Source organism: Lytechinus pictus, chromosome 7 (assembly GCF_037042905.1).
Source record: "Lytechinus pictus isolate F3 Inbred chromosome 7, Lp3.0, whole genome shotgun sequence".
NCBI lineage: Eukaryota > Metazoa > Echinodermata > Echinoidea > Temnopleuroida > Toxopneustidae > Lytechinus > Lytechinus pictus.
Window position 1 is genome coordinate 31,485,479 of NC_087251.1, and position 18,346 is coordinate 31,503,824.

General features: G+C 36.9%; 1 protein-coding gene across 1 annotated transcript in view; it reads right to left on the reverse strand.

The window, feature by feature from the left end:
* LOC129265276 (cytoplasmic dynein 1 heavy chain 1-like) overlaps positions 1-18,346 on the reverse strand; it is an 80,282-nt gene that overhangs the window by 51,272 nt on the left and 10,664 nt on the right. Inside the window, exons 9-30 of the mRNA XM_064102507.1 lie at positions 17,524-17,832; positions 16,979-17,065; positions 16,238-16,393; positions 15,709-15,846; positions 14,877-15,011; positions 14,184-14,255; positions 13,439-13,522; positions 12,436-12,615; positions 11,731-11,877; positions 11,016-11,162; positions 6,976-7,116; positions 6,299-6,402; positions 5,914-5,986; positions 5,301-5,411; positions 4,658-4,777; positions 3,804-3,944; positions 3,205-3,303; positions 2,605-2,728; positions 1,925-2,070; positions 1,407-1,517; positions 673-882; positions 161-307 (exon numbers count right to left, since the gene is read on the reverse strand). Coding sequence (XP_063958577.1) covers positions 161-307; positions 673-882; positions 1,407-1,517; positions 1,925-2,070; positions 2,605-2,728; positions 3,205-3,303; positions 3,804-3,944; positions 4,658-4,777; positions 5,301-5,411; positions 5,914-5,986; positions 6,299-6,402; positions 6,976-7,116; positions 11,016-11,162; positions 11,731-11,877; positions 12,436-12,615; positions 13,439-13,522; positions 14,184-14,255; positions 14,877-15,011; positions 15,709-15,846; positions 16,238-16,393; positions 16,979-17,065; positions 17,524-17,832 — 2,982 coding nt within the window. The remainder of the gene's footprint in view (positions 1-160; positions 308-672; positions 883-1,406; positions 1,518-1,924; positions 2,071-2,604; positions 2,729-3,204; positions 3,304-3,803; positions 3,945-4,657; positions 4,778-5,300; positions 5,412-5,913; positions 5,987-6,298; positions 6,403-6,975; positions 7,117-11,015; positions 11,163-11,730; positions 11,878-12,435; positions 12,616-13,438; positions 13,523-14,183; positions 14,256-14,876; positions 15,012-15,708; positions 15,847-16,237; positions 16,394-16,978; positions 17,066-17,523; positions 17,833-18,346) is intronic.

Below are 18,346 nucleotides of genomic sequence, written 5' to 3' on the forward strand. Positions count from 1 at the left end.
GCAAAAGTAGTGTCACCCTCCAAGTATCATGGCTTTGGCAGTTTAATAAAGAAAGTGGGGTCAGACACACCAAAAAGTTGATTATTTAATGGAACTGCCAAAAACTAAATGAAGGGGGGAGGGGGATTCAGAATGGCACAAATGAATGTCAAGACCATACCTTGTAGTAGGGAGATAGCTTCATGGCAGCCACACTGTTGATGTGTTCCTTGGCTTTGTTGAAGAGATCGTCCCATCCTCTGATGATGCGACATTTGTTCTGGAAGTTGATGAGGTCCAGCTCGTAGCTCTGCCATGATTCACGCACCTATGGAGAAAAACAAATTATGAACACAAATGAATGCATTTCCCTATTAACAACAGAATATCTAATACTCCACAAAGCTCATTTATATTTCACGACATGGTTCATTTCAAACTTTCTAAGTGTATGTAACAGATGTGTAACATAAAATTACAATAAAAAAGTCAGATCAATGTGGAAGTAACAATTTCTTTGTTAATTCAATGCTTTACAATGCAGGTATTTTCGAAGTGTCAATGTCTTGTTGCTTAATACCAAGGCAATCTCGACTTAAGACAGATATAACAACTCAGAAAGATAGACAGGTTATTTGAAGTTCTCTACACCTGTTCTAATAACTATTTGCATAAAAACCATCAAGTTCTTACCTGTTTCAAGAACTCTTCCAGGGCCATCTCACCCTGAGCTACCATGATGATGTCTCTGACGATGGGTTCATTCCTCTGAAGATCTACATCCCAGATCTGTCCAAGGGTCAGTTCAGATAGGACCCAGTTGACCCTCAGCTTGCGCATCAGCTGCTTCCAGTGACGTTCCTTCAGTGCTTCAGACTTGAGCTCGGTGACGAGCATGTTCACCTGTAGATCACAAACACATATTTATATTACTCTTACTTTACAAAATAATTTTGTTATTTGGTTAAGTGAAGTAAGAATGAAAAAAAAATGTTAATTACTCTATGGAATTGTCCTACACTTCCTTATCATTATGAACTCTACTAAATTGAAGATGCCTATGGCTTATGACATATTTGTTACCAAGTACACATTAGATAAATAGACAAATCATTTTAATGCATACATTGCACTATTCAGATCATAATCAATGCTTTGACCGTGGGCATTAATGGAAAGACATGATAATGTTAAAGATCATAGAATGACCGCAGTATAAAAGTATGTGAAAGTTAAACAAATTATACTGCTGCATTGTGCATTTCTCAAAGTTCATTTACAGACATCTCACAAAATTAAACATACAGGTGACAATTAATGAGTACCATGCCAGTGTGTCAGTGTTTTACTAATGGATTGAAGAAAGAGAGAGGTGATATATTGTATATATAGCTGTTTTGATAGCAAACAATAAAAGAAGTCCTCACCTTAGCATATCCCTTGAGGACTTTCTGGACATGTTCATAGGATGAGTACTGCCTGAGTCTCGATGGAAGGGCCTTCAGTCCATTGGTCAGGGTGTCAATGCTTTGACGAAGCTGTCAAACAAAACATCAGAATACACACCATTAGAATAGGAATTTTCAACAAATGGGCAGACTTTATTTCATTACATAGACACTTCATGGCATTCCTATGTTTTCCTGAAGTTATTCCAAATTATGGGGTAAAATGATATGGACATGTACTGAGGGCTGAAGAGCTTTAGAGTGAGAAGTGGTTGATTTGAGGAGGGGGTGCCTAAGGAAAACCTTGGAGAAGTAGGTGGAGGAAGAGAGTAGGACAGTTGGATTGAGGATGGAGAATGCACTGAATGATGCAAAGTAGAGGAAGATGGTAAGGGGTGACTACTGCAGTGGTGAGGTGAATCTGGCCACCCCTGTTCCACAGAAAGAAAACCAGACTAAAGACTTGGGACTTTTGACTGACTGACATGACGACTTACCTTGCGAGGAGCGACGGAGAGCCATGGTTTCTCCTTGAGTTCATCGATCTGTTCCCAGATCTTCTGCAGCTCTGACCAGACTCCTTTGAGATCCTGGAGCTCTTCTAGTGCTACCTGGACTCTCTCTTCACTGGCACTCACGGTACCTGAACACAACACCAGTTATAAAGAGCTTAAAGTCAGAGTTACATGACTTTATATATTACATACTACAACGCTAAAAGCTTAAAGATATTTGCCAATACTATTTGGAAGTTGCTGGTCAAAATCAACATAAGGGTAATTCCTCAGCACGAAAGACATCAAGGTGCAGACTTAAAATAAATAATTACCTTGAAGAGGATCCAAGAGCCACAAGACAGGTGATAGACCTTATCATCAGGTCACTCATGAAGGCTACCAATCAACAGAAACCTATTGATTTCCCTGTTAGCTCTTCGATCATTCTACTGCATGTTATTGTAATCAAACTCTAATCAATAAAGAAATCTGAGATTTTCTTACTCGCATGTTAAGAGTCACCATTTAAAAGATTTTTTCTCCCCACCCGATTGTCATTCTCATTAAATGTCTTGATTAGAAATGTTCTGTCTATGCTTTACTTGATTATGTGATAATTGTGTCTTGTAAGAATAAATGAAATTGAATGGAACTGAGCTGAAGAAATTAAGAAGTCTCACCAAGTTCCTGGAGCTCCAGAGCTTCCTTGGCCTTGGCTACATTATCCCGGTCTTCCTTGAGGCGTGTGAACTTGCCCTCAAAGATCCACAAGCTGTTGGTTGCTGCGTCGGGTTTCAGGTCACCCTATGGAAATATTCAGCATGATCATCAGTAAACGATATTACAACATAAATTGTATTTGCGTTGGTTAATAACGACAGAGGTAAAAAATGCAATCATATGAATAGAATTGTCCTGAATTCTGAATCGCAATTTCTAAATTCTTTCAACACCTAAACTTTCACCTTTTTTCAACTGTCACGTTATCATCGTTGATTCTATCCTGATAATATATTGCATTGGCATAAGATGTTGCGTTCCAAGTCACTGTGACATCGGCACACTCTTGTGATCGTCTAAGACTTGAAACTGATCTGGCCTTCTTTAAGATGTAATGCTTCACGCAAAAGTCATATGGAGTGTATTATCATGTAGACTCAGGTAGACTTTATTAGCAAACATCATGAGAATTAAATGATTTTATCATTACGATTTATAACCAAAATCAGATTGCAGCGTATCACATAGTGTGAGGCTGGCTTAAGAAATTTAATATATACCTGGATAGGTTTGCCCTTGTCCCACTCGGCCAGGAGCTCAGCAGTCCTAGCTTCTACGGATCTATCTTCAGCTACAATCTTCATCTGAAGACTGGCAACCTGTAACAATCAATCAAATGTATACTATATCAGTCATCAGAATAATTTACAACACTACAACTTTCTCTAATTTTTTTAATATTCATCCATTTTATTTTCTTCTTCCAGACATGATATATTACTTCTACCCTTTTTTCCAAGTAACCCAAAATCACAAGCATACTGCTTTTACGGGCATCCAAGTCAAGCTGGTCCTAATTGTCAAATCTGTAAAAATTGAAATATTGTATAATTCAAACAATAAAAACAAAAATTATAGTGAGTGGAGGACATCATTGAGTCCATCATTTGCATGTCACTGAATTGTGCATATAACTCTTCTGTGAAAAATAAGCAAAACTTTAAAATATCATAATTTTCTTATTTCAGGTCCGATTTTGATGAAATTTTCAGCATTAAGCTTGTTTGATTTTTCTCATTTAATTCAAACCGACAGTTTTCTGGGGTGGACTTGACCTTTAAAATGTAATCTTAAAGTCAGAATAATGCGTGTGCAGTACCTGTGTCTGGATAGCTGCTTCCTTGCGCTTCATGATCTCATTGTACGCTCCCCATTCTCCTTCAATGTTGTCCACGTAGAGCCAGTTGGTTGGGAACTGGTAGCGATGACGTTCAAGCAGCTTCTGGCCACCTCGGTAGCTCTGTTCAAAGATAATAGTATAATGTAGGTTTATTAGAATTTCAAGACAATATTAAGCTCGTCAAGTATGCATTGGAGGTCTATTCATACGTTTGCCCATTCATATTTTCTATCAATTCTTACTGCACTACTGATCAAATTATCAATAGTAATTCTCTGTATTTCAAAACTTACTGAACAAAAAAAGCAATAGTACTTAATGATGGTTATACAATCATTCAGTCTTGTGGTTTAAACACTTAGATATAGTGCTGTATTTATAAATGTGACAGCATTGTAGAGACATGTGGCACTCATTTCTTTGATAAATATTAATACAAATTAACACATAATACAAGTATAACATTTAATAGCAAATTTTTGCAACCATTACCACTATGCAGATGATTTCTGGAACGTTGAGAATCTATTGTAAATGCTCTTCAAATCGCATTTAACAACTTAGAGGTCATTGTCAAAAATTTATGAACTGGGACAGCTGATCATCCTAAGATTTGGAGCAGGCAAAAAAATTGCAAATATGCTGTTTGTCTAGAGTCCAGGAAGACACTGCTGTTTTGATTCACTGATTTTCAACAAAGGCTGCTTTGTCATGAAGGGCTTTTGACAATAGATTCTCAATGTTCCAGAAACGTCTGTGAAGTGGTAGCAAAAACTAAAAACTAAAAAAGTAAATCTTCTACAAAGTATATGGATGTGGATGTCGAAGCATACCTCAACCTGCTTCTCCCAGGCACGGTACTTGCGCTTGAGGTTCTGGACGTAGGTGATGAAGCTGACTGCATCGGATGTGCTGGCTGTGTCCACAGAATGCTGCTCAAGATCAGTGCGAGACTGAAGAGAAAGAGGGAAACCAACAGGAATGTTATAGTGTTGATCTCATAAATTAGCTGGTCAAATAATGCACCAATGAGCTAGACTGTAACTACATAGCTCCTTTTTTATTTACTATCACTTGGATAAAATTTCCTTAAAAACACAGAACAGAGACAACATGGATGAAATCACATTACCAGTAGCTACAATAGGAAGACACCTTAGGAAGAAAATTTGGATACACACATTAATATACGTGAGGGAAATGTTTTAAAGAACTGTCTTTGCTGATCACCAATTGAACCATTTCCTTTTTTTTATCAGATTGAAAGTAGAAAATTTATCTATTTACTTCATTCTTAACATTATCCAAACCAAAATGGTCATCATAGTATCGCACTTAAACTGATCGGAGATCACCACTTATCATTACTCATCATTACTCCAATAAAACATAAAACGCTCAAGAGTGATCAGACTGATGAATAAGTGTATAAGACTACGGGTTGGGCCTACTGAAATATCATGGTATGGGACTAACCTTGGAGACAGCACCATGGAACTCTGTCATCTGGTTACCAAGCATGCTACCAAACTTGCTCAGGATCTCCTTGTGCCACGAGTCATACTTCATGTTCACCTTGGATTGGACCTACAATTCAATAATAAATAATGATAAGGTAGAGTGAAATCTATGCATTTTGGGCTGGAAGTGGGAGGTTAAGTCTTTAGAATTGAATGGAAGTATTGTTTCCTCACATACAAGGTGTACAGCAAATATATAGTATATTTATCTCTGAAGGCTATATGCAAGGATGGGTCAGTATTTACTGTAACAACTTCATCTTGGTCATTTTGGAAAAAAATGAAATATGACTAAATAGTCTTAAGCTTTGACACTTACAATTTGTGAAAGTCTGTTGAATGTTACAAAATTACGCCAAAGTTCTTTGATTACAGGCAAATTTTTTTGTTGGTTTATGTTCAATTGCAATTCAATTTTCATGCAACTCCCCAGTATGCTTGCTTCTGCTTGTAAGTTGAACCAAACTATAAAAAAAACTTTATATGCTAATATGTTAATGAATTTGAGATGACTTATATTTCTAATGTACGAAAGGTTAACCATAAAGAAATGCTAGAGGAGTCCTTACCTTGCCATACTCCACCACGATAGGTCCGAACTCCTTCCTGGTCTCAGCGTTGTCAAAGGTGGTACGAGATTGCCTGCAGATAAAAATATACAAACATTACTTCATCACTCAATCGCATTAGTCAAGGTAAAAGCCCCTCCAAAAATCTAGGTTAATTATTCATACGACATGTACCTTACTATTTGTGAGGAAAAATAAAGAAAATGCAAACAAGAGGACATTCCATGTAAGTACACAAATTTCATAGAAGATATGTAGATATAATGGCCGAAGAAAAGGAGACAGCATCTAAAGACAAATTAACTGATTCAATCATACTAAGCTGCAACATGAGAACAAAATCATAAAATTTTTGTTAATAGTAAATCTGTAGTTGATATTTTACCTGATTTGCTGTAGAAGCATCATCCATTTGTTCATGTCTTCACCGACCCGGTCGTACACATTGTGAGGCTGCATGTCCCACAGGGACTGGAATTGGAGCCATTCCTGATTTACAGAAACACCAAAGAATCATGAATGCTATGACAACAATTATAATAATCAGTTCTTGTATAGCACATATCAAGTACCATTTTATGAGTCTATGCACTTTCAAAGGTGATGAATGTATGATCTAAAGAAGGCATCTCGTCGTCAACTGCCACTAAATTAATCACTACAATAATGCAAACACGATTTTAAATATTAACTGCAAATAAATACAGAGCATGAAATGGCACAAAGCGTAATCCCGTAAATGGTGCTTTTCGTGGTCTCCTTGCATTTCTTCTTTTTTAGACAAACCAATCATGCTAACATTCATTTGAATTATGTGTACTCCACAATAATACTGAAGGAGAAGGATAACTGAATATTATACTATACTCCTACTATAGTCACATGGTGGCATCCTTTTTCAAAAGAATAAACAATGGAGCATTTCGAGAAACAGAGATTTTTCACCATTGTTATAAGCTACCGAAATCAATTCATCTGATTGGCTTAGAGCAAATTTGTCAGTAGAAATCACTGGCAAGATGCTTCATGAATCACTCCTCTAGCTGTTTAAGTTTGACTGACCTTGACGTAGTCTTGGACTCGTTTGAGGATCTTCTCGATGGCTTTGTAGGCTTCTTCTAGAACTACTGGACCATCAGGCAGCTTGCACAGAAGGTTGCGGTAGATCTGTGCCTTGCTTGATTCATGCTGCTCCACACCAACCTATGTGATTAGGAATACATATGAGATGGTCGTAAGTAGAACAGTTACTCTAACATGAAAACATGATATCTTTGTTGTAGAGGAGAATCCTTAACCCTTTGTCAACTGGAGCCAGCTCATCTACCATAAATACCATCAATATCTCTCCTGGTATTGGGAGCTTTCTGGCCTCCTCTGGATGATGATGATACCTTCCCGGTTGAAGGCATCCCCACTGTTTCAATCTCTCTAAACCTACTATACAATCACCACCACAACCATCACCATTTCAACCTTTAACCTCCCACACCATCATCGTCATCATCATCTCATGTGGTATCTGGAGCTGGTTGATGATGATACCTTTCTGAAGGCATCATCACCATAATCATCAATGTTTCCATCTCTCTAACCTACTTCTTCATCATCATCATCATTACCATCACCAACACCACCACCATACTTGCCAACTTTAGAAGAAGAAAAAAAGAGGAATCCATTTTTCAGAGTAACGAGCGTGTGACATTTTGCGGGGGAAGGGTGTGGGGGTACCCCCCTGCCACGCCCATGGTTAGCAGAGCTGCCAACCTTGTGCAAGCAAAAAAAGGAATCATTATGGCCAAAAAAAGGAATTTCCAACAAAAAAAAGGAATGTGTTAAAACGAACCTTAAAATCACACGCGACAAATATCCAATGCAAAAAGTGTGTATGCAGTGGACAATTGAAAAAAATTAATCTCTAGGCCTAGTCTGGGCTAAGTAACCGAGTGTCACAAATTGGACCCTTAGTCTTGGGCCTGTTTGACAAAATCTACCAACTTTAATTAAGTCAGTAGCAGGGCTCGAATTAAGAATTGAGAGGGGCAAGGCCATTTCTAAAAGGGCACTTTCAGCTTGGGGCAACCGGCAAAGTGGCCTTGGATGCCCCAAAATTTCAAGGGGCATCAACGCCATTCTAAAGGGCATGAAGGCCACTTTTATTCTAGTCAAAAGGGCACCAAGGCAAATTTTTCAAAAAAAGACAAGTAGGACTTTAATTTTGTAGTGCAACCTACTCCGGCACTTCCTTATCAGAGTAAAGATCTGTCGAAAAAAAAATTCTCTCAGGGGCACCAAAATCAGTTCTGGTGAACGTTTTTAAGGCTCCATTTTTCTGGGGCTACCTTTCCACTTTTAAAATAATATATTATTTTGTGTTGAGTTTCCTGACAAACTACCAAATTGTAGACTAAGAGAAATAAAAAAAAGTTCACATCAATTCAGACTTCTCTTCACAAGTAACATTGTTTTTGCCAAACAGTACCCTTTAAAAAAGTGTCATAAAATGGAAGTACATGTAACATTCCACAAATATCAAAAAATCATTCATAAATCAATCTAATCTAAAATTCAAATAGATCTAGAAGTTAAAATCATTCCACAAAATTCCCATCGTAGATCACTTCACGATGTGCACAGCTCAGCCTCAATCACACTGCACGCACACTCAATCATCCCCAGCGGTGACAGCACTATAGGGCAGACATCTAGGCCGCCAGAACCGGGGAAGAAATCTTCCCATTCCTGCTAAACTGAATGCTACAGTGCCGACTTTTTTTAAATTCCAAAAGCAGTAGGACATCTCTCTAGTATAAATCATGTGAAACTATCAATAAATGTTGAATATCACCCAGAATTATTACTTCAGGGGACAATGAAGAGCTTTCCAGGTCTTTTCAAAGCCGAATTTATCGTTTTTGTTTGATACGAGTTGATGAAAATTAACCAGACAGTACCATTATCCGAAGGGAATTTATGATAATCAATTCAAGAAAATAGCCTCAAATTTTCATTTCTTTATCACCACAATTAATTTAAAAGTATATGAAAAATATTTTTAGATGATTCCATCTTTAATATATATGATGAGTATTTTTGTAAAATTTTGCAAATGGAATAATAATTTCCCTCAAACCTCCAAACCCCCCTCCATTATAAATGGACTCTTCTCTTACTACATTTGGGGAATTACCCTACCCAATTCATCGTACTCCTCGCTTTGCGCTGCAGAACGAACGTTGGCTCCACTCACCTGAAGAGTGTTGGCCCGTGCGTAAAGACAACGTATTAGCAATAGCGTTAGATCTATCATTCGGCGGAAATCCGATTTTCGGATCGTTTTTTTGTACATAAAACATCACTTTATAGGAAAGAAATTACATGCAAATTTAAGATAAGATATATCAAATTCAGAAATATCGTACCTTAGACCGCAGTTACTGCTATTTCCTTTCAAATGATGATCAAAACATAATCATCCTCGATCCTTTCGTTGGTCATCATAGGTTGCCATCTTGGATGACATCATCATCCTTACAGACGTATTTACCAGTCGCTATACATCGCGATTCGTGCTATGCATGCCGCTCGCATGTTCAACAATAAACGTATATGTACGCGCGCGCTATCAAATTATTAAAGTGCGTTGGAAAACCGGCCGGCGGGCGACTACGCACGCGCAAGTACCAGGCTCAACACGCACTACATATACATACAATTATGTACACACATTATCAAAATTGTCAAAAAACGTAATTTGAAAAGAAAAACCATAATGCCGTAATTTGAATGAAAAAACGTAATGATTACGGCAAAAACGTAATGGTTGGCAGCTCTGGGTTAGACATTTTTGGAATTTTAGAATGTGAAATGGGGGCTTTCCTTCACTTTTGAAGTGCCTTTTACCTGTCCACAAAGAAAAAATCTTAATTTTGTCCCAAGTGTAATGAAGCATAAAACAGGAAAATCAACAGGATTCCTTTCATGAAATTGTACCAAATTTTTAGACTTCAAAAACATGTAGATCTATTTCCATTACAATATTGTACTAACTGGATATATCCTGAATGAAAATTTGGATGAGATTGATAGAAGTGAAATAACTGGATATTTCTCAGATTCAAAATACTCCTTCTTGTATTTCTGATTAATTTTGGGTTTGCTCATTTTTTACTTTTTTTCACGAAAACAGACTACTAGTAACAGTCTAAATGCACATGTAACTTACACATGAACTTAGAATCTATGCAATTGCAAATGCACCGGTACGGTACTCACTCACTGTCATAACCCGGGGTTTACACTGTCACTGTGTTGTACTGCCCACTGCACTGTCTGTATAACGATCGGAATCAGTCACATTCACAATCCAAACGATGCATTGGCGACGGTATCCACTTTCCACACACTAAATTTGTAATTTTTTGCTTTAAAATTCCACAGAAAAACTATATCCGGCAGGCCCTATATCCTTTGGCCATTAGCATTAGACCGACGATCGTTGAGCTGGATCTTACGTTTGCACACGTATTATGCACTTGTTTAATGCGTGCAGCGTAGCTTTGTCTTTACACGTGTTGTCGCTCTAGCTGTGTTTGCACGCGCTTCTGCAATGTACGCGCCATGTGAGATAGGCAAAGTGAAAAACTACGTACAAGAGTGTGTTCAGTTGGTGGAAAAATAATGCTATTTGGGATATCGCGATATCCAGGTGCCCGCAAGCTTCAGTTTTGTCTAACCTTCGCTCCAGCCGTTTTTTCAATATTATCAATGTAAAAATTAATGAAAATCGGAATTATGGGGTTGATATTCGTAATGCGGAATTGGCAATAAAAAAATCGGGATGATTCCGCCAAAATCGGGATGGTTGGCAAGTATGCACCACCACCACCACTACCACCACCACTTCTACCACCACCACCTCCACCACCACATCATCATGAACTCAACTGGTATCTGGGGCCTTCTAGCCTCCCCTGGCTGATAATGATACCTTCCCAGTTGAAGGCATCACCACCACCACCGTTTCCATCATTCTAACCTTCCATACCATCATAATTACAATCATCACCACCACCACCACCACGTCATCATCATCTCACCTGGTATCTGGAGCTTTCTAGCCTCCTCTGGTTGATGATGATACCTTCCCACTGGAAGAGTTGTTGCATGAGCTGATAGCGTGCTTCTTCCACGGGAGGTGACAGGTACATCACTTGGTTGGTGATGCGAATCTCATGGATCAGACCCTGCAAGAAACCATCAAAATCACAAATCAGTCAATACATCATGTTTGAGAAAAATACTAGCATGCAGGAAAACCCTATTTTCAGGGGCTTCTTTTCACAATCTAATCCTGAAATCTGCAACATTGGATAAGATTTAACATTGCAGTGAATGGGGACAGTCCGAGGCTCTTTTGATAATTTCGGGGACGAAATCACCCCGAACCCCAATGTAATTTCTTTCCATGCTAGCATGACTTGGTTTAAAAAAAAGGGGTAAGTCTAAAAATAAAAGGGAGTTTAAAGTAAAAGGAAGTAAAAAGTCAATTCATGATACTTCATTATTTATTTCCTTTCTTTGAATTTTCTTACTATGAGGAGACCTTCTTGTGGTCCAACAAGGAAGAAAATAAAGGTCTTGAAATATAATGACAGCATGCATGATCAAACACATTTCCGACCTTATTTGCAGAGCCACAAACAAAAATGTGTTGAAGACAAAATATCACAACTAAAGAATTATAATCTACAAACTATGATAATGACACTCTGAAGTCTTTCAGAAATGAAATGAAATCTAAATGTTTCTCACAGTGATCTTGGGGTCTCCTCCTGGTCTGACTTTAGCTGGTCCATCTGTATCCATGTTGTCTTCCATAGCTTGTCTGTCTTCACCTAGCAGACACTTGGTCCAGGCTCGGATGCCGGCCTCTAGACGCTTGGCTAGGCGCTTCTCAACCTGATAAAAGGAACAGTTTGTGACTTTAATTATGCATCACCATCCCATTTTCAATTTCCTGTGATTTGCCTTCCTTCATTTTATCTACTTGTTTCTTGGGAGTAACTGTAGGAATATCATCACAGCTATCAGAATTGTAAAATTAAGGGAACCTACAGCTCTAAAGTTGAATTGAGAGACATAGTATGATAGAACCATAATTGGACAGAACAAATTTCTTTTGAAATATACAACTATCAAATTAAAATTCACATCAATCTCCACTGAGAGCAATAATTATTTGTTCATGTAAAAGGGAAATTTTAGAAATTGAAATATTTCAATTCAAACTATTTGCCAAAGTCAAAGTCGGTAAAACATTTTAACTAATGCCTGCGATTAAAGACTACCCTACCTCTAGATCAAGTTTGGCCACCCATTGTGGGAGGTCGGAGAAGGAGTGAAGACTCGGACCATCGACTGCCTTCTGTAATCGACTTAAGATTTTAGCTAGGATGAGTGGTGCATACTGGCATGTAAAACATTTTAACTCATGTCTGCAATTCAAGACTAACTTACCTCTAGATCAAGCTTGGCCACCCATTGTGGGAGGTTGGAGTAGGAGTGAAGACTCAGATCATCGACTGCCTTCTGTACTCGACTCATGATCTCAGCTAGGATGAGTGGTGCATACTGGCATGTGTCCAGAGCATGGACTTCCTCATCGATCCTCTCTTCGATGACAAGAAGGTCATCCACCTGACAAATAAATGTAAAACATATATTTGTCCTTATTCTATTCAAATTGTTTGATTTGATTATCAATAAATACAAATTGAATTAAAGTGTTGATCATTATGCTATGTGTATTTTATTCATATTCATGACAACTTTTTAGCTGTGACATGTGTAAAGTGTTATTATTTGAAATAAAACTTGAAATAAAATGAAATAAAATGAAAAATAAAACAAAATCCCCTCCTCAATCATAAAGTCATCCACCTGACAACTAAATAAAAAACAAGATAATCAAATTACAAATTATACATTTTCCCTTATTCTGCTCAAGTCATTTGATTTCATCATTATATGAAAAATACATTCAGATGTTTTTGCTAAAATAATGCTGAGAAGAGAAACTAACCAAAGACATGCAAAGTAAAAGAGCAGGAATGACATTACCACCTTCCTCAACTGAATGTAGTTGAGTGTTAACTCTTTGTGCGCTGGACCATGAACCCATCTGTACTTAATTATTTTCAGGGAGGGAAACAATGCATTGTTTGTTGAGTGTGAAATGCGAAGTTCGCACGGCACCGAGTGTGCATTGGTGCGAAGTACGCGTGGAAAGGGTTAATAACCTTATTTTGTATGCTTACCACAGTTATTAAACATCATGCATTCAGCATGTGTCATATCTGTATGTGCAAAGGTACATAATCTTATGAAAAATATATTTTAATCATTTGCTGAATATAGGCTCACATCCAAAGTTACTAAACAGACGTCTATACCAATATGTGCTAAACAATTGTCCAACAATGCATGTGATGTATATAATAGAACACGTTGTGTATGATACCTTCTCTTGGTAGTTGAAGACTGATTCAGCAAGCTTCTGTACATAGTTGTCAAGTTTGTAGGACTCCCAGGCAAGGTGAGATCCCTGTGTGCACAAAAATTAAAATATAATATATCATACAAATTATGACTACTGCTTCGTCAATAGAGTTCCACGCACAGGAGCATACATACTTAGCAATGTAGAGTCAGTAGTGTATTACACACAATTTACTGAAGTGATGTACACCACAAAAGTATGTGTCATTATGACACAGTCCATTCTCTTCTGAATGAACTAGATTCTATAGTGTTAATGCTTTAAAAAAAAAAAAATATTATCATATTTATTTTGTAAATGTGTAGAAATCAAGCATAAATATACACTACATTAGTGTGTATTCAATAGGAACAAAACTAAACAAATATTGATCAATAAATAAATAAAAAATGATAAATTGGAATAAAATAATAAAATCACATTTTCCATAATCCTTTTGCAAGATGATCTTTCCATGAAATAATGCAAATCAATTCAGAGCTTTAAAACACTTTTGTAAATATCATAAAAAACAGAGAATCCTTAGATTCTCATCAGAGACATGGGAGTGTTTCATGAAAGTGGTAAAAACTATTATCAGCACTGAATGTTACTACAGTAATACTCAGACACTAGTGCTCAGCCAATCAAAACCATGGATTTCACTGAAATTGTAAGAGCTGACAACTTTCACTAAACACCCTCATCAATTAATCTTTGACTATACCTCTGAGATGAGTCCTTGGACATCCTTCTTCAAACCAGCAACCAAGAGGACGATAGAACAACGCTCTTCAACCTAAACAAATAACAATACAACACACATATCAGTTATAGGAATGAAACAGTCTAAGAACAGATCAATGATGGATTATAAATGATACAAGAATGTTGATCGATTCAGAAGATTGAATTTGATTTCAAATTATGCTAAATTGCAATTAAATTCAATTTCATTCAATCATTAGGCCCTATCATTCTACATATGGTATCTTGAATATAATTTTGTTTTAATCTGCTTGTAAATTTACCCTTTCAGCCTGTGCTGCTGGCTTATATTTGTGTGTATATACCAATAAATAAATATGAATGAAATTCCTTCCCCCCCCCAACACACACAAAAAAATTAAATTCAGTATACATATAATGATTTGTAATATGATTTAGAAATAAATAAATACATACATACACAAATGAAGAAAGCATGAATATTTTCTAGAAATATTAAATGGAGTAGCCTAAACAATTATTTCTAATTTTTTAAGGTGTACATTGCAGTTTCAATAAGCATTCACAAACATAATATAACATTTCCTAGTCAGTAAGAAATTATATCCATGTGAATATCACAGAGACAAAATTATCTGATTGTCTTTGACACACTAAAAATAATCATTAGCATTGATGCCTATAGCCTTACCTTCTCATTTGTGCGTTCGTATGTGCGTACACTCTCAATGAGGGAGATAGCGAACGGGTAGAGCTGGTTGGCCTGATGGGCTTTGTTGATGATGGCCAGGGGGACACGGAATCCCATCCACTTTAGGTTGCGCACCTGTCAAACAGAGTTCAAAAGTGTATGACTGCTTGAATTGAAGGTACAAGTGTATAAAATTGAAAACGTATAGGAATTAGATGCTTTGGAGAATGAAGATAATTACAAGTATTTCAGAGTATATAGTCCTAATTGAATGACAAAACAATCTAAACATTATTATTCATAATAATACTATTCAAATTCAGAAAGTGCTTAAGACACAAGTCTCAAAGTGCTATTTACAAAAAATGAAGAAAAAAATTATTCAATGAAAATTAAGAATACATATTATGTACGAATTATTGTCGGGAAAAAGAATCAAACACATACACATCAACATCTAATAACAATAATCCGTAATCTAGATGATGAAAATAAAACATATGAATGCAGGCAATGTGGATAGGATTTTTTTGTCATGGTCAAAATAAAGGAACTTGATCATACTGCCTTGCACAAACATACAATAGACATTTAAAAATACAAGAAATAACAATTGTCAGGATATTTAAAAAAGTGTTTTAATCTGACTAAAAGTCAACACACACATGTGCAATCTCATCAATTTATACATGGTAGCATGCATCCCACATGCGCGATCTGACCAACTCAGCGATGTGATAGTTACCACGCGCAAATGGGCATTTAGGTGCCATTTTTAGTCATACATAAATCTTTGTAAAACACCCCCAGGTAAGAAGTATCAATGTATCACCTCTTTGGAGAGGGTGATGATGTCTGGTAGGAAGTTGACTTTGAGTCTGAGTGAGTTAGCAGACTTGACTCCGGTCCTGGCTCTGATGGTCTCAATGGTGAAGATCTTACCCGATACACCAAGCTGGCGCATTTGAACCTGAAGGAAATGAAAGATAGAATAACCAACTCTTCATAACTGTACCATATTTAAAGGAGTTTGTATCACTACAGTGGTCGACACTGGATGAAATCTTCCACCACTCTAACTTTCTGATTAGTACTCAATACAATATCACACCCAACTGCCTGATACTTATTTCCCTACTGACAAAGAAATTGACATGAAAATTATACTTTTCATGTTTAAGCCTTGAAAATAAAGCGTAACAGGACACTGCATGAAAGTTGAGTTGCAATTCAATGCAAATCAACTACAAATTTGCATTTAATTAAATGATTCGCTCTTGATTTTTTGTTTTTCCTTGCACTAAATCAGATTGGTTCGGAATAGGACATAACTTTTTTGCTACACCCAAATGGAGACTCACCTTCCTTGACCATTCATCAAAGAGCTCTTGTGTGTCCAGCTTGGCCCTAAAGCTATCGCCATCAGCCTTGAGTCTTTGACCCTCTACATGGTTCTCCCATCCTTTACCAAGAACATCCTCAACACGATGCATGTAGGCTCCAAGCTGACGGTCAATCTAACAGGAGAATGTCAAATCCAACTGGTTTATTGCCTTCAGTTTATTATTCTACTACTGAATCAACTTCTAATACAACAATTTAAATGTAAAACCCATGGATTCACCTAGCAATTGTTTAGTTATCCCTAAGTTAACTTAGATTACACATTTATGAAATGCTGTTTACCATCTTATTCATCAAGTACAAAATATTCTAATCCTGGGACAAAGAGTTGTTAAAAAACTATTAATTATATTGTGAAATGAGAAGAATACGATAGTTTGTACATTATCTTTTTCATTAATATGGAAGAAGGAAGATGAAACCATTCCATAGAAGTGCGGACTAAAATTCTTTTTAATCTGGAATTAAACTTATCCTTTATTTTCAGAATACCACCCATGGCGTAGATGTACAGAAATAGGTATTTCACCTCCCTAGAACACATTTCAATGTAGGCTCTCTAGTTCAAGACTACCAGTTGCATTTATAGAAGTTCATAAAATATTATTATAATACCACTTCAATCCACTATCTTCAGGATTAAGCATTAGTTTGACGATTCCAAAAGAAAGATGTTAATGGATCTCAATTTGACATACCTGTCTAGCCCAGATGATGGATCCAGAAACAGGTGGTAGATCTCTCACTTTGCTCATCTTACATGCCTTACTCTGTGGGTATTGAACCTGCATTATAAAACAACATATTTGCAATTCATCCATACATCCCCATGTGAAACAATATAGCAGTACATATATGAGGACACAAACCTACACAAAAGAAGTTTCTTAATTCCTATTGTTCCAAAACTAAGAAGGCTGTTGATGCCTTGATGGATAATGGATCAATAGTAGAAACATTAATAATTCACTAACCTACAACTTTATAGAATTGTTCCTGCAAATATATGTTAGAAATATATTTGCATTAACTGAACACATTTACTTTCATTTCTTCTGATCATATAGCTCAAGGTATTGATGAAAATCGCTTCTAAATATTTCATTTTTTAATATATCTCCTTCATTCGAATAGAAAACAAAGGGAGTAAATAGAAAATAAGAACAGGTTACTTGTTTTTTAATACAATCTACACAGAAAATGTCATGTCAAAAAAATCTTGCAACACACTTCCTATACAGACCTTGAACTTGTCATGCAGTGACTCAATGTCATCCTTGACCCTCTGAATCAGCTGGGTCTGGTACTCCCTGATGGCACCACGGATGTGAGGCCGGACGAACAGGGCATTGAAGCGAGAGAAGATACGGAACATCTCATTGGCGTTCTTAGCCGTGCCAAGCTGGTCACGGAGACGAGCCGTGATACGGGTCTCGACCCGGTCGATTCTCTCGTCGTAGCGCTTCATGGCCGCTTCCCATGCTTCACCACCTTCCTTGCTGACATCCAAACCATCAACCTCCTTCACATTCTCATACGCTAAGTTCACTTCCTGTATATGAGAATGGAATGATGGAATTCACTTTAACAACAAATAAAGGAATCTAAACATTTGGCACACAAAACGCACAAAATCATACTTCCCCATTAACTGTAACATTGCTACAGTTTCTTTGACTGATTTGGAGTGAGAAGGACCTTGTGATACAAGGCTTTATGATAAACCGCAAATTTAAAACATGATTTTTAATTGGTTACTGGTCAGGTTTTTGAATAATATGTACGTCAAACAAGTGGTAAGATCTGAAAAATTTCAATCTTTTGATTGGTAGAGATGAACAGGTTTCTGACTGTAACTATGGTAACTGTCAGAAAATGACAACTTGTCAGTGCTGACAACATTCATGAAATGATCTCCTGGGGAGCATTTCATGAAAGAGTTTTGTCAACGATTTTCACTGACAAATTTTCTCAGAGTCAACTAGATGCAAGGATTTCAAAAGTTTATCAAAAAATGGTCATTGAAAATGGTAAACCCTGATGTCAGGTTGACATAAATAAATCAG